General features: G+C 46.1%; 1 protein-coding gene across 3 annotated transcripts; it reads right to left on the bottom strand.

Annotated features, from left to right (window-relative positions):
- Positions 1 to 1076: 1076 nt before the first annotated feature.
- ARFRP1 (ARF related protein 1) lies at positions 1077 to 16269 on the bottom strand. Of its 3 annotated transcripts, none has more exons than XM_032766241.2 (8): positions 16138 to 16258; positions 14505 to 14604; positions 14023 to 14110; positions 13479 to 13561; positions 12008 to 12089; positions 11328 to 11398; positions 3217 to 3317; positions 1077 to 1248 (listed from the first exon to the last, which is right to left on the bottom strand). In XM_032766241.2, exons 2-8 carry the CDS (start codon positions 14595 to 14597, stop codon positions 1161 to 1163), a joined length of 606 nt encoding a protein of 201 aa, XP_032622132.1. In that variant the 5' UTR covers positions 14598 to 14604; positions 16138 to 16258; the 3' UTR covers positions 1077 to 1160. The 3 variants fall into 3 exon arrangements, 2 of the variants coding, with proteins under 2 accessions (XP_032622132.1, XP_074928276.1); XR_012656974.1 differs by lacking the exon at positions 1077 to 1248 and adding an exon at positions 5434 to 8289 and having other exon boundaries at positions 3230 to 3317; positions 16138 to 16269; XM_075072175.1 differs by lacking the exons at positions 1077 to 1248; positions 3217 to 3317 and adding an exon at positions 9372 to 10891 and having other exon boundaries at positions 16138 to 16266.
- Positions 16270 to 16470: the final 201 nt, after the last annotated feature.

Below are 16470 nucleotides of genomic sequence, written 5' to 3' on the forward strand. Positions count from 1 at the left end.
ACATTAGCATAGCCACAGCACCCAGCCACCCTTGCCAACTGCTCTTAAACTTCACTCAAGTGTCCTGTTTCAAAAGAGGAAGGAAGGGAGCACTTGTGCAGGTAACATCTCTTTAACAGTTTCTGATTACATTAGCAGATACTAACAGGCTTGGGGTAAATATGGTCTGGCAGGGAGAGTGGCATTTCTGCATTCTGTCTATTTCATTTCCAGTGACCAGAAGCCTGCTGCAAAGGGCGAGTGCCATTAATACTTTAGTGTGGGGGCCTATTAAACAACCATATCAGCAAGGGAAACAGGCAGAGAAGCATGAAGCTTTATTGTATACTTATCCCACCCAGCTTACAGGCACAGCTTTCATCCTAGAACATACATACAGAGGGCCTCAATCCCTCCTAATTACAGTATAGACACCAGGTATTCTCTCAGGTAGACAGACAGCAGAATAGCGCTATGACAAATCAACATGAGGCGACACTTCTGAAGGTCATTTTCCAGTTAAAATAGCCCATTGTGAGCTTACATGCCATCAGGCAGCTGCTGGGGGGCTGGCTTCCATCTCTGCGGTACTGTAAAGTCACAGCTCAACTTTGCCACAGTGGAAATAGAAATATAATCAACATTGACCCTACCCATTGCATTAACAACTGCATAAACAAGGCCAGTAACACCACCTACAATGATTACTGGGGTGGTGGAGTCCTCTCCCCTCTGTCCTTCACCCACACAGGTACCACCTGTGATACAACTAAGGTTTGGAAGTAGCTTCCATCAGTGACTGGAACATGAGAATCCAATGAACTGGTCTCTCGCATCTATTAGATTAAGAACTCAAGAATCATACATCCCCAGCCTAAAGCGATGAAGTAGAAATCTCTAAATCCTCTGCACTTGCACAGCCTCGCTGCAGCATGAGTTACCACTCAGTGTTTGGGAAGGCTGTGCGCTCTCCGGCCAAGGGATTAATACACAATGCTAGAAACATTTTCTAGTCCAAATCCTTTGCTCTTACAGTTCTTTTTAGATATAGAAAAAGAATGTTTGCCTCCAAACAAACTATGAAAGAATCAGGTGTAATAGGAGTCTTGTGGACCTTCCTCTGTAGAAAGAGCAGTCTGTATAGGAAGAAGCTGTCTGTGCTTCAGTTACCCAGCAACTTCTTACGTGATGTCCTTCTGCCTCGGGGGTCGGTGAATGTTCCGCACCACGCATTTCACCATCCACTCGATTCCCTCGTTCACCCCATTGCTGAGGAAAAAAGACAAAAGCAGAGTCACAGCCCCCGCCATGCTATGCTGACCACCCACCCCAGCATGTTTAGCTCTCTCTGTTCCCTGCAATCCTTCCTTTGGATTATTACACTGGCTTCTCATGCATCTGAGGAACAGGATTCAGTTGTACGCATAAAATTTTAAACATATTCTTCTCTTTGGTTCCCTGCTGTTTATGCCTTTTAATTCGGGTCCCAACTCATACACCATGTTTTAGATCCAATTTGCTGGTAGTTAGTGGCTGCATGAAAGTCTTATGCAAAGCATCAAATCACTCAACATTCGACAAGATGGGGACTTTACTATGAATGTCTAACCAGCTCTGGCTCCATGTCTGCAAACCTGCCAGACACACCTGCAGTGCTCCCTTGTGTGACTGGGTGCTCCAGGGAACTCACAGCTCTGCCAGGGTTAAACACAGTTTGAGTTTAATTAGTTAATTTTCCATTAGTTCAAACCCCAAACTCAAAAAATTCCTCCGATCAAAATGTTTGCACACAACTCTGTGAACTGGAAAGGCTGCATTTCACATGGCTGTTGGCTTCCATTCCTGCTCCAGGCTATCACCTAGATACTGAGCTTTTGTTCATCTCCTTGGAAGAAATTGCAAAGATTATATCAGTGGCTCTTCTGTTTGAGAAGGTTCTTTTCTCCTGCTCTCTTTAAGGCATTGCTGCTTTGCTACCAGCTAACCAAAACTGGCGAGGTACACTCGATCTGCCTGGATTCAGAGCCTGCATTGTAGCCTTTTTTAACCACTAAGGCCTGGTCTACACTAGGTGGGGGAAAATCGATCTGAGTTACACAACTTTAATAATAAAAAAAAATAATGAATAACGTAGCTGAACTCGACGTACTTAGATCTATTCACCGCGGTGTCTTCACTGTGCTAAGTCGATGGCTGATGCTCCCCTGGCGACTCCGCCTGCGCCTCTCACCCTGGCGGAGTACCGGAGTCGACGGAAGAGCGCTTGGTGGACGATTTATCGTGTCTAGACGTGATAAATCGACCCCTGCTGGATCGATCGCTGTCCGTTGATCCAGCCAGTAATGTAGACAAGCCCTCATAATACTACTTTGCATTTATACAGAGTAGGGTGACCAGATGTCCCAATTTTATAGGGACAGTCTCGATTTTGGGGTCATTTTCTTATACAGGCTCCTATTACCTCCCACTCCCTGTCCCGATTTTTCACATTTGCTGTCTGGTCACCCTAATACAGCGTAACACTTTTCATTCCAAGACTCAAGAGCTTTATACAAAGTAGGTAGTGATTGTTAGCCCCACTGTATAGATGGTGACATTTGGAGAAGTTATGTGATTTTTTCCCCAAGGTTACACTAGGTGATCACCTCACTTCTACCCCATTGTTCTAACCACAAGCAGCACCTCAGTCACCTGTGCATACATGCTGCAGTATTATGCTCAGACATATCTACTTAAAGCAAGCAGATCTCCTGCCTGAGAAACCAGAAGGACAGCAAGAGGGTAGTTACTTCTCTTCTTCTGAGAATAGACACTCACCCAGCCCTCCCACTGCCAGCATCACAAATGCAGTCATATTCCCATTTGGTTTTCTCTGGAAAATAGCTTGCGGCAAAGTTAACTCATGCAACTGGGATCACGGTGCTGGGTCATTAAGCAATAAAGCCATGTCACAAACCATTGCACAATCCAGAGTCTCAAGGTCCTATAGCACTGAGCATGTTCATGAGCCAGGGAGGGTACCTGGTCTTAGTGCAGATGAGCAATGCACACAGAAATCCCTGGGCTCTGACAAGGAAGCAGGGCTCCCTTGTGACACTCTTACCAGACCCACATAATGCTGTCCTTCTTTTCTCTGTCCCACTTCTCTGAGCACCCTGCAAGTGGCTAGCCCATTCTAGCAACATACACTTGGTTGCAGCAGTATTTCCCCAGAACACTGTCCAGACCCACACTTACCCAGTGAGAGCTGAGCAGGCCTGTGTGAGGCAGTCTCTCCTCCCAATTTTGTTAATGCAGTCACTAAACGCGGTCTTGATGTCAGGGATCGACAGACAGGTCTGTAAGGGAAGCCATAAAATGTAACTCTCATATGCTACAATACAGATCATTGTCCCACCCCTCTGAAATGGATCCTACTGTCCTTAGAGCAGTTTCCAGTATTCCGCCTCCTACTGAAAGCAGAGAGGTTTTCAGCTGTTGTCCAGGGTGCTCCACTTGGACTCTGCTTTCTGACCATCGCTAACCAGAGCATCACAACATCATCCTTATTTATTTCCATCTGAAACTGAACGCTCTTGCCTTTGGAGTGAACTTTAATGTTTTTGAAAATGTAGCAATGACCTCACTAGCTTCAGACAAGTCTATATTTAGGTACGTTAACCTGGCTCTCCAAGGCACAGGCCTCTCCCAAGTAGACACTGTCATGCCAAATTGTGCAATGGGTTAGTGACACAAACCAATATCCCCTTCGGAGTGAAGTACAGAGCAGAGCACCCTCTGTATCCTTTCCAACCCATGTGCATGGAAAGGTTTCTAACTTTCCATCCACCAAACAAGCTCTCCTCCAAATCACTCTCTACAACACCTGAACTTCACAAAGCCTTTCCAAAACCACCTCAACAGGGGGCCTGCACCAACCCGAGCTCCAGCCATAATCCTAGACAGAAAGAAACTGCTTTGTCTGTTTCTGTAGCACACCCTGGGAAAGGGATGGTGTTTCCTGAGCATTGAGTGCACTAGCAGCACTCAAAGAAAATGGCTCAGATGTCATCTCAAGTCTCTGCAATATTTCCATCAGCTGATGTGGCCTCCCTAGACTTCTCTTCTGGCAGGGGGTAGTATATTCTTCTTAGAGGGCCCTTCACTCTGGAACTTGCTTTACCTGTGTACTTTCTATGCCGTTGGGTCAGCCTGTTCTCAGTTGACATAGGCTGACCAGTTCTTGGGTGCAGGTATGTTGTACACATGCTCAGACTGCTAGGATGAGTTGATTTTAGAACATGTAAGTAAATAAAAAAAGACGAAGGCCAATGTGACCTACTCTGCTCCTAACCTTCCCTGACAACATTGCCACGAGGAAGCTTTAACCTTCTCAGAACAATGAATCAGGCTTTCAGATTAAGTCCTCCCATGTCAGAATGACAAGAAAGCTTTGGTTCTCCCCTCCTCGTGGCACTACTGGAATCCTGTAGTTCTCACCTAAGTGTCATTACCATCACTGTACAGTGATGCTACTCAAACATAGATTGTGGAAACTTTAGAACACATTAGGGTCAAATGCAGGGCTGGCTCCAGGCCACAGCACGCCAAGCGCGTGCTTGGGGCGGCATGCTGCGGGGGGCGCTCTGCCAGTTGCTGGGAGGGCGGCAGGTGGCTTCGGTGGACCTGCCACAGGCGTGCGTGTGGAGGGTCCACTGGTCCCGCGGCTTTGGTAGACCTGCCACAGGCGTTTCTGCAGACGGTCTGCTGGTCCCGCAGCTCCGGTGGACCTGCCGCAGACACACCTGCGGCAGCTCCACCAGAGCTGCGGAACCATCGGACCTTCCGCAGGAACACCTGCGGGAGGTCCACCAGAGCCGCGGGACCAGCGAGCGGCAGAGCGCCCCCCGCAGCGTGCCGCCATGCTTGGGGTGGCAAAATTGCTAGAGCCGGCCCTGGTCAAAGGAAAGTGTTGAAATTTTCCTTCTGGGTTCCCTCAGTGACACTGTTGTCTGTCAACAGAAAACCATGATCTCATCATTATTTGCATTCTGCTTGCTAACTGCCACACTGACTTACATACTTAAGCAAAAGACAGTTGGAGCTCAGGCTCCAGAAACCAGCAATGATTAATTAAGAAGCCTCTAAAAGATCTAAACAGACTTGAGAAGATTAATTAAAAAGTGATTAACGTACATATGAATGTTAGCCACAGGAAATGATTTGACACACAGGCCAATGCAGTTTCCACATTTCTAAATTAGAGCAGGAGGGTGGAGAAGAGGAGATGTGGTGGCCTAAACAAAAGTCTGAGAGCTGGGATCTCATAAGCTCTAACTCCTGTTCCAACACTGATGCTCTCTTAGTAGTCCTGGACAGGTCATTTAAGTGCTTTATTTTTAACCAAGCATTAGCACAGCCTCCCTCTTTGCAAGCACAGTTTGAACCTGCAGCTGGTTACACACTCACATCTACCTTTGAGCCAGTTAAGTATCTTGTTCAAAGAGCAAATCGGGTCTTTATCTGTCCAAGGAGCAGGATTTTACACTCACAATTAACGGAGACAAGGAAAAAAAGAACCCTACTGGTGTAATTTGTGCAGATTGTGCTCTCCAGAAGAAAATCCATCTTCTACAAGGCTAGACCTTAAATTTATCTTCCCTGTCTGCGAGATGGGGATAATGATCCCTGAGATGTATTGCAGTGCACTGAGGCGCCGCATGGTTAACATAGGTGAGTCCTCTGAGGAAGAGTGCTGTAAGGGAGTTCCGTTATTATTCAATGCTCCTGAAAGCGAGGAGCTATTGCCAGTTTGAGCCAGGGTTAGCATATGGTTCCCTGCCCAGCTCAGCCAACGCCACGAATGTGGCCTTGTGCTGCTCCCCTTGCTATTCTAGCCCTGTCTTGCACTTGAACAGTGACTGCTACTTGTGCAACTTCTTGTGAGCCAACCAGGATTAACAGGAAACCGTTTGCTCTTGTGCCTCAAGTTGGGCTTTGAACTCTTGCTCTCCAGCAGCGAAAAGTGAGTGTACAAATCCACTGTACTACTTAGACCATATGCTACAGTTCGCCAGCCATGGAGCCATAACAATCAACTCTACGCTTCTTTAACCAACTGCAAAGGCTACAATGTGTAAACGTGTCCAGCCACCTGATGAACAGCTAACTGTTGCGTGGCGCACTCGAACACTAATTGCGTTGGGAGTTTGACTGGGCCCTTGGGAGAGGCAGAACTCACAACAGAGGGTCTGGAAGGTGAGAGAGACACCACTACACTGAAATGATTGCACTTCTCAGATTTTGCAGGCATCCTGTCAGCCACTGGAGTCACCCCAGCACAATGTTCGCTGAGCAACGAGAAGGGCAGAGCTAATCACCTCCTGACAAATGGAATTTCAGGCCAAGATCAGTACTAGTGAGGACGAGGAGTGCTGCCTAGGAAATGCATAGTATTTACTGTAACATGACTTTTTTTTAGTAAGTATGACTTTGCAGTGCTAAGCTGATGGACATTAAAACCTCTGAAGTAACGGAAGCTGAAGGGACAACATTCAGCTTGTTATGTTTTGATAAGTTATGTCAGATTCTCCATGGAAGGCTTGTGGCTAGCACAGAGCACTGACTCATTTGGCTATCACATCTGATGTGACTTTTCAGAATCTCCAAAATTCCAAGGAGCAGCAAGATGCAAGAGAAGAGGTGAGAGAGCCCTGTAGGATGCTGTGTGTTACGATCTGGAGTTCAGGGAAGATAACAGTTCTATGGCCTGAACTGGTATTTTGGGATAGAGCAGAGGGGCCATATGCTCCCCTGCTACCCCAATCTGTAGAAACTCTCCTGAATGGCAGGATCTAGGCCTTAAGTAATAGGGGGCTTTTACCTCTCAGCTGCATATTCCTCCTTTAATCTTCCCCCTCCCGCTAGTGTGGGCACATCGACAGCCCACACAACATCACAATCCCAAGCGCTATAACTGTACCACAACTGCCAGCTAGGTCCAAGGAGTACCAGCTTCAGTGAATTCACTTGTACCAATCCAAATAGGCCAGTAAGGCACACTATTGTGACAGCAGACATCATCTGGTGGTACTGTTACATCCAGTCTTCCAAGTTCTTTTCCTCTGTGCGCAAGCAACTTTAGTCTTGGAAGAAATACTTGTGTTAGATTTTGGCTGGTCAAGGTTCTGGGACAGAGGGAGTGGTATGCAAAGCAGGAGCATTTGCTCTCTGCTGTAGGCTCTGGTTCAAGTCAATTCTAGAGGCAGAGCTGCTCCCTGGGAATCAGGCTTTGGTGCTGGGCTGAGATTGCTGAAAGAAGAGACTGCTGGCATCTCTGTCTTCCAGGATTGGTATCTGTGTCAATACAGTCAATAGGTTACACTTTGAATATAGCCGATTCTGCATCACTGGTTTCTGCTCCACTCAGAAGCCAAAAAGCAAGGCCTCAACATCTGCTACTGCTCAACAGAGGGGCTATGCTACAATAGTAGGGTGGTGACTTCTCTCATCCAACCCCTGCAGAAGGGACAAGACTTTACCGACTTGACCCTTACCAGCGTGGAACAGTGGATACCGCTACAACGCTAGGTTAGTTTGATATTAGACTCACTATAAGCTGGAAACTGATTTGGCTTTCAGAAGAGATCCCAGGCTCCCACTCACAGACTTTGGAGAATTGGCCAGAACAAAAGAAATCAGGATGAGAAATAAAGACCACCTTCACTGCTGCTCGCTCTGTTCTGTGCAAAATAGCCAGCCTCGGGGCTTTTCAAAAGGGACACGCACACCAGCCACCCGTGGGTGATCAGTCTCCATGATCTATTAACTTCACATGTTTGGCCACTGGAAGCCCTTCTGTGCTTCCAGTGGCCAAGAGAGTCAGTCTACTTCACCGTATCCAGATCTCTACGAAGGACCTGGGGGGAGATGTTTTCACTACTCAGTAGTACAAACAAACTTGGAGAGACTCCCCTCCCTAGTTTTGAATGCTGCAGTCATCTAGGGGGCTAGGAACAACTTTTACTCTATTTTGGTCACTTCTCTTTCTTGTTGCCCCTGCTATGATGGTTCCTTATTGTGACTTACAGAACCAAGCAATCATTGACTCTCAATGGAAATGCAGGTCAGAGGAAAACTAAAGCAGGGTTTATGCTGACTACATTAAGCAGCACTAGGACGATGAATCTGCTTTGAGGATTTATCATACTTTGTCTCAAGAGGAAAAACAGCTGTGGGGGTCAAACGTAGGTTGCTGATACAGGGACACACCCCTTTTGACAGAGCAGTTGCTCTCTCGCAGCCTCCAAAAGGAAGGCATAAATTGGGATCCTGAAAAGGCAATGGAGAAGGAAGTTACATCACCGTTCCTTTCGGACAGACATTTGAAGGTTTCGTGCTTGGGAGAGAACATCAGCATAGTTTAAGGTTATTTTTCCCTCATTCTTGTGAAGAGATGTTTTAGAACGTCATTTTGTTTCTGATGTAAAAGCATCTAAACTGCGAACAAAGCAATGGAAACCAGATCAGTAAGCACACAGAACAGCATGTCATTACAACCCACGCAGGGACTGCTCTGCAAAGGTCAGATTCATTAGCTATTTCAAAGCAAAGTCACATAACCTGGGAAACAGAGTTTTCACTTGAGGAATAAACCTGCACCTCAGCTCTCCATAAAGAGCCAATTCCACAAATTCCCCTTGATGAAGAATGGCTGTTTCCAAGACAAGGTCACTTCCCAAAATGGTCTTGCTTTTAAATCGTAGGAGCAGGCTTAAATCCTTTCATGAAGGATCTGCAGAGGGCCCCAGGGGAAGTGCTCCATGTTCAGGAAGCCTGTCTATTTGCACGTCCTCGACTGGTGACGCAGGGTCACAATGTCAGGAATATGCCTGAAATAAATATGGGCTCTTTAAATGCCTCATGAGGAACTGACTAACAGGTCAGGAATAAGATTGGGACTGTTCCGCTAATTCCAGGATGGGCAGCAACCCTGACTGTGAGAAACATTTAAAGAAAAAGAAAATGCATGATTAGCATACCCCATCGGCCCTAGTATTCTTTGTTTACTAGCATATAATCTTGTTTTATGGAGAGGTTAAAATAGTAGGCAGGTAGTGTTTCCTAGTGGATACAGCACTGGCCTGGAACTCAGACCTGAGTTCTATTCCTGGCTCTGCCACTGACAGGCTAGGTGACTTTTGGCAAGTCACTGCCTTTGTGCCTCAGTTTCCCCATCTGTAAAATGAGGATATTACTACAAGCCTCCTTTATTAAGCATGTTGAGAGCCACTGCTGAAAAGTGCTACATGAACTAGGTATTATCAAAAATTGGAATTGCCAATTTGCGGCAGAAAGAGGCAAATTTCCTAAATTCTGCACCCCTAACAACTACTAGGCAAGATCACCAAACTTCATGAACGCACACATATCACCAATACTCCTCCCATCTCCTTCTGTAAGGCTTATCAGGAAAAAAAAAACAAAACAAAAATGAGGGCTCTCCAAAGCTCTGGAGTTTGACATAATTTTCAGAAATGACACACGATTCCCCTGCAATGACCACATCTCCCTAGATTTACATACTACAGCCAATACTCAACATATGTTATAAATGGGCAGGTCACAGTTTTCCAAAATGAAATTTTTTTTTGCATGAAGTTTCAGCCCCACAATTTTCCCATGATATAATTGTGTCCCAGAAGTTTTAATTTGACATTTTTATAACACCGTTCAATGGGAAAAAGAGTAAGTTCGCATTTATGCAGGTTTTACTATAATAAGCAATCAAACAAAAGATAAACTTTTCTAAACATTAGGGATTCCCACTCAAAACCACTTGAAATATCTTTGTGGGAGAAACTGTGAGGTTTCATAGCTCTGTCACCAAATCAGTCTGTCTTCAGCCAATCTAAATGCAAAAAAGTTCTAATTTTGAAGATTCAGATCAGCACTGACGATGCATCTGATACAACACAGCATCTCGTCAAATCCCAGCGGTGAGGTACCACGCTCCTGTGAGCATTGTGCAGCCTTCTTGCATTGAACTTGTAGTTTATGCTGTTGACCATGCAAAATGATGCTACTCTGAAGTGCCAGGGCAAACTGGGACAGTTCTTGGACCCAGTGTGTAGGACTGGTTGTGAGTGGCTGAATCTGACAGCAAAGATGGAAATGGATTATTGGGCTCTGGTGTAAATTACAGTGTTCCATGGCAGCTTATATTCCAGTTTCCCCACAGTAAAGCAGCTCCTTTTACAGAGAATCTGAAATAAGAGATTCAGTGACATCCTCAAGTCACAGAGCTAGTCAGTGGCAAAACTAGGGCTAGAATTCAGAAGGCCCTGGCTCTCAGGCCTATACTAATTCTTCTGGACCATGTGGCCTCCTGATTAGGGCTAGATTATTTTTTAAACGGTTACATTTAAAAGAGTGATAACATCTGTACCGATGTTCTAAAATAAGAATCAAATCCCCTAAGGCATCGGATCAGAAAGGTACATCACAGTGATGTGGGATCTAGCTAGAGGCTTTACCCAGGGGTAGAGGGCAGTCAGCATTAGCTTCCTTTGAAGCAGGATACCAGACCTTTAGACCAGTGAACTGGTACTGAAAATCCTATGTGCCTATTAAATGTGTCTGGCTCCCTCTAGAGGACGACTGGTGGTACTGCAGCTATTGGAATTCAGGTAGACCATATGCAAACAGGAAAGAGAGAAGGGTGAAGTCTTGTATTTCCTTAGAACAGCAAACTGTCACCCAAACAGTATCCACAATCTGATCCGAAACTAAAGTAGGTCTATTCTGTAATTCTAGATATCCAAGAAAGTTTTGAAATTATAAAGCCAAGAAAAAGCAGGCTGTATCCTCTGCAATTCACAGCTTTTTCCAATGGAGAGCTGTAGCACAGACTGTCTCATTGAGTAGTGCTGGTCTGGTTAAAAGAAAGAGGAATGAGAGCATCTCATCACATGATTTGTCACACTGGTATGATGTTACATGAGCACAGCACAAAACAGTTTCACTGGGTATTGTTACTCATCAAAAATGGGATCAGCTGTATTAGGTTACTATTAAAAAAACACATGTACGTGTTGGTGTTTACATAAAGTACACAACAGGTACTGCAAAGATGGAAATATTTGCTATAGAGTCATTTTACAATGGGGAAGGAGGGGAAGAGGAAAATACTTGAAAATTAAATTCACAGCAATTACATCTGCTGAGCAATGGCAGTGCTATTAGAGACCAGCCTAAGAGCAGGAAACAAACGCAGAGTGAAGACATGGCCCACCTTTTTTGAGCTAAAATAATATTTGCTGAGTTGAGAACACAATCCATGGGGGTGGAACCTCAGGAGATGATCTTACCTCTACATCCTGTTTGTTAGCTAACACCAGGATGGGAACCCCTTCCAGAGCTTCACTGGTAACCACTTTCTCTGTAAGGCACAGAAACAGACAATGTCTAGGTAACTCTAGAACACACAGAGACTCCTCCAAACACAAAAATCACATTGGCTGGATAGACAGAAAGGAGTGAAAGGCACCACATGCATCACTGTTTAATTTAACCAAACTTTCTAGAGACAAATTCATCGTGGTACAAAAACATCACAACTTCCACTCTTTACTTTGATCAATAGTGAGTATTTTATGCAGGTATTAATTGGCTAGGTTAACACCTGGTTATAAAAAATTTGCTACATTTGGAATAAGGGACAAAATGCTGATAGGTGAGGAAAACAAGACCAAGGAAAGATCCAGGACAACTGAAGAGGACAACAACTAAAGATTTTGTCAATAACAATGTCTGAATGACAGAACAGGCAACATGCACAAACAGCCCCACTGATTTCAAAATGTATACCTGCAAAGAATGACTACGCAGTCTGCAAGCCATGATATGCAAGGAGGTGGTCACATGCATAATAAAATCAACTGTATATTTCAATGAGAGTAGCAGGAAGGGAGTTGACTGAAATAAGAGGAAGTCTCCATAGGATATAATGAAAAGTACATAACTACTGGTAAAAGCCCAGCATACTCACCAAAAGCTCTTTTAGATTCCGAGAGCCTCTCTTCATCAGTGGAATCGATAACATAGATGACCCCATGGGATTCAGCATAGTACTGAAATCACAGCGCAGGCGTTAGCATCTAACAGTGAGGGCTGCTCGCTTCTCTTTTCAATGTTGATGTGAATTTAATAAGATTTTTGGTACTCAGGAAAGAGACAGACTGAGATCAAATAGCCAGAGCCAGGCACTGTGCCGGCAGTTGATTTTGCAAGCTTCATCCACACAGATCTGCCGAAGTTCCTCTATCCAGACAGGTAAGATGCACTGCCTGCTCCTCCTGTTATGAGCCTCCTACTGAATTCTGCCAAAACATCTCAGTCACGACTTACAGTACCTTGTGCTATTCCAGTGCCACAGGCGCTCTTAGGCAGAGCCCGACAGTGGTACTCAGCTGTGTGGATGTTTTCTGATATGCACAAATTCACAGAGGGCTACGTAGAAATGACAAAACTCCAGGAAACAGATTTGAACCTGTTGAGCTGGCCTCCCCCAACAGTTCACCACAGTGTGGATTGGGTAGCTTTTAGAGCTTGGTATGTTTAGTCAAGTGTTTTGTTGATTATTGATCTGGCAGCTGTGAGGCTCCGTTTATTGTCAGACAAGTACACCCAACAGTAAAGGTGGCTTGTCTGGCTGACCAGCAGGTACATTTATTCAGCGTTTACGTTGCACAGCCGCCAGATGCCATTGTGATGGATGTGCAATAATTCGTCCTGGCAACGTAGCTTATAACACAACACAGGACTCTGCTGGAGAGGTTAGTGCCCAGCACACAGGGCTCTTAGGGATAGAGACTGGTGCTGATAACAGTTACAGACTTTACTTTTACACAGTGTTGTAATAACCAAGAGGCATGGTCAAGCCAAGAATTCTTGAGTTCTAATACTGGCTTTCATAGATTTTTAAGGCCACAAGGGACTATTTGACCTCCTGTCGTACAAGCCAGAGAAGCTCCCCCAATAATTTTTGCATCAAACCCGCAGCTCCTGTTTGAGTGATAATACCTAGCTCTTGTAAAGCACTTTGAGATTATGGATGAGAAGCGCTATATAGTGAAAGTCAGTATCAATATCCTTATTTTACATTTAATAACATATCTTTTAAGAAGCTATCCAGGCTAGGCTACCACATCTCTCTGTGGTTCTGGGCACATAACAACCTCTAGGTTAATTAAGCTCTGTCCCAATTTCCTCTACTTGTTACATAGGGATGATAATAGCGGTACTTACCTGACATGGGTGCTGTGAGAAGTAGTTAGTGTCTGTAAAACTATGTGTAACTGTTAAATATTAATTTTTGTGACTCTCTCAAATAGACAAGTGGAACAACAGCACAAGGGTCAGTGCTAAGGAGCAGGGCTGGCTAATTATAAAGTAACCCTTGTTTCTCTGCAACTCTGAGAGACAAAACATTTAAAATAGAAAAAAGTTATTTCCCCTACCTTGTCCCAGAGGGACTGCAGCTCGTCCTGCCCTCCAAGATCCCAGAACATTAGCCGGGCTTTGCCCACATCAATAGTACCAACTAGAGCAAGGAAAAAAGAAAAAATAACCCAATGCAGACTGACTATTCTCTAAAGCAGGCAGGGTCCCACACGAGGGAAGGCAGGTTGGAAGAGTCATCACACACACTTTTAATCCTCAGCAGGATAGCAGCACCTATCGTTAGCGGGTTAAATTCACCTTGGTATCAGCAGATACAAACCCACTGATTTCAATGGAGTTACACCAGTCTAAATAAGATCAGAATCAGGCTAACTTCCTTCAATGGTATTACAGGGCTGACTTTGGCTTAGCATCATTAAAAGGGGCACACTTGCCTTCAGATCCAGCATGTTTTCTCCATCTGATGGAGAAGTCCATTTGCTCTTTAAAGTGTGTGTGGGCAGGTGGGGTGTTGGTAGGGTCTCTCTTATCAGGAACTATTTTCACAGTGTAAACTCTTAGAATGATCACTAGTTGTCTAACTTTGTAGGATTCACTTACTGTTTAAGCCCACAGTGGTAGTGATTTTGGATAAGCTCATCCCCTTGTAGGTCCTGTTAAATCGGGTTTTAGTCTGCTCAAGGAAGGTCTGAAAGGGAAGAAGAAATAAAACTAGCTAGTATTATAGACACTTTATTGGCAAGGACAATCCTGTCCAAGACCTGTTCTCCCTCTATTGGGCCACAGTTCTCCATGAAATCTTAGAACACAGCATAGCCCTTAGTTTTCCCATTATAGCACAGAGTCATTGAAGAGTTCACAGCTGATTACGTGCTTAACGAAGCCCATGCTTGTCTCTCTCTGAAGGCTTATTGTACTAAAATTAGATGCATGGGGGTCAAATTCATACTTGGGATAACACCCCTGAAACAACTGAAGTGACAACAGGGAAGAAATTGGCCATGCTAACACAGTTTTTTTTTGAGAGGAGTGAGTGGGGCTGCATGTGCCCTCCATGTTAACAGGTAACTAAAAGCACATACCGTTTTCCCTGCATTGTCCAGCCCAAGGATCAAAATGCAGTACTCATCCCTACGGAACATGTACTTATAAAGTCCAGACAGCAGTGTATACATCCTGCTCCTGCAACAAATATCAAGACATTATCAGCAAATGAGTCTCCCCAGGGCCTTCCATTCAACTGTATAATTCTGTTCACTGCCAGATGATAATACAATTTTATATTTATATAGCACTTCACCTTGGGGGATGCCAGAGCAAGTCACAGACTCTATGAGACTGACCTTAAAAAGAACTCAAGGCCAGATTTTCAAGTGCTCAAACAATACCTGGGGGTGGATTTTCAAAAGAGCTCAACTCTTGTTTAGGCATCTAAATAGGCCCAGATTTTCAAACATGCTCAGCACCCAGCAGCTTCTATCACAACACTCATGGCCAGATTTTCAAAAGAGCTCAGCATCTAATGTGTACCCCTCATGCCGAGCATTTCTGAAAATCTAGCCATGTATTTTGGTGACTAAATGGGAGCTGAGCACTCGTGAGTGTTTGTCTAGATAGCTCTCTGAAATGTAGCTACCTCCACAAAGGAAGGGTGACAGCCAGATGCATAGCACCCACACGTGTGCAGAGAGGGGGTATTCTGACTAAGAAGGTAGAGGGCAATCCCTGACTCTGAGGAGACATACTTAATTATTATACTGAGCAGACAGGACCTATGTTTTAAAAGCCTGCGAAAACAGTTTCTTGTCAGAATTCAAACATTCCTTGGCAGGATCTCCTCTTGCCATGTTTGCAGTATACACATTATATCACCATGCGTGAAGACCAGACAGTGAAACTGACTAGTCAGTACCCTGAGCGAGGGTGGCAGAATCAGACAGAGCCAGAGCCAGATAGCTGGTATACAAACAAGCACTCTTCCATGAAGTCTGCATAGCAGGGTGAGCGCACACACACTTTGCCCAACCAAGGCCAAGTTTACTTTAAGTTTATGAATTGGATGATATGATGGGGTTGCCTGTGTTAGCAGGAGGCTGAACTCTATAACCGAAGGTGCCTGCCCTTCCACACCTATGATGGGGTGTGTTGGCCTCTTCCTGGGAGCCAGAGGGCCACACCTGACTCATGTGAAATGGAACAGGTTGCAACTACCTCTTATGGGGATGCAGCCCTGAGACTCCAGGTCTCACCTTGCACTGGGTCCCATCATGACCAGAACGGAGATGGCTCTTAATGCGCAAGGGCAGCCTGTGGCATCTACAGTCGCCACAAACCTTCCTGGGGACAAGTCGCTCAGCTGGGACCGGGAGCCCTTGTGAGCTGCTCGGCTAAGGATGGAGCATTGCTCTCCAGGAACGGCAGCGGGCTGGGGTCACAGCATCTCAGCCCAGGACCCACAGGGCCCCCTCAGCCCCGAGTCTAGGACAGGACCCACAAGCCCACCCCCATCCCCAGGGCCACCTGGCTCAGGCTGCAAAACCGGGGCTGGGGCCCACAGATTCCGCCCCCCGGGGCCACCTGGCCCAGGCTGCAGAGAATTGGGCCGTTGCCCATAGATCCATCCCCACCGCCGGGGCCACCCAGCTCGACCCAGGCCCGGCCCCGCAGGCAGGGGGAGCCCGAGGAGCCGGCGGCAGTGAAGGCCCCGCCCCCTACCTGGGTGACGGGTCTCGGCGGCTCCTCCTGCCGCTCAGTGGCCCCGCAGCCCCCACACTTGCTGCTGCGGCTCGTATCAGCTCCCCCGCGGCCGCCCACTATCCCCACCTGGGTGGGCAGCACCCCAGTCCCGCCGGGCACCCTGGGAAACGTAGTTCCTCCGGCTCACACGGCCCGCGCCAGCGACTCGGAAGCGGGAGGCCTAGTGGACTACCTCTCCCAGAATGCTCCGCGCGCTCACCCGACGTTAGGCGCCGCGGCCTCAGCCAGCCGGAAATACCAGTGGAGGAGGAGCTGGAGGACTGTTCGCCCTCTCGCCCAAGATGGCGGCAG

Source organism: Chelonoidis abingdonii, chromosome 14 (assembly GCF_003597395.2).
Source record: "Chelonoidis abingdonii isolate Lonesome George chromosome 14, CheloAbing_2.0, whole genome shotgun sequence".
NCBI lineage: Eukaryota > Metazoa > Chordata > Testudines > Testudinidae > Chelonoidis > Chelonoidis abingdonii.

Excerpts from the sequence above, each read along its gene's own strand:
- ARFRP1 (XM_032766241.2), bottom strand. The coding sequence starts at position 14,597 with ATGTATACACTGCTGTCTGGACTTTATAAGTACATGTTCCGTAGGGAT. Across the intron at positions 13,562-14,022 it reads TACCACTGTGGGCTTAAACA|TTGGTACTATTGATGTGGGC; the intron begins GTAAGTGAATCC and ends TCCTTGCTCTAG. Across the intron at positions 1,249-3,216 it reads GCCTGCTCAGCTCTCACTGG|CAATGGGGTGAACGAGGGAA; the intron begins GTAAGTGTGGGT and ends TTTTTTCCTCAG.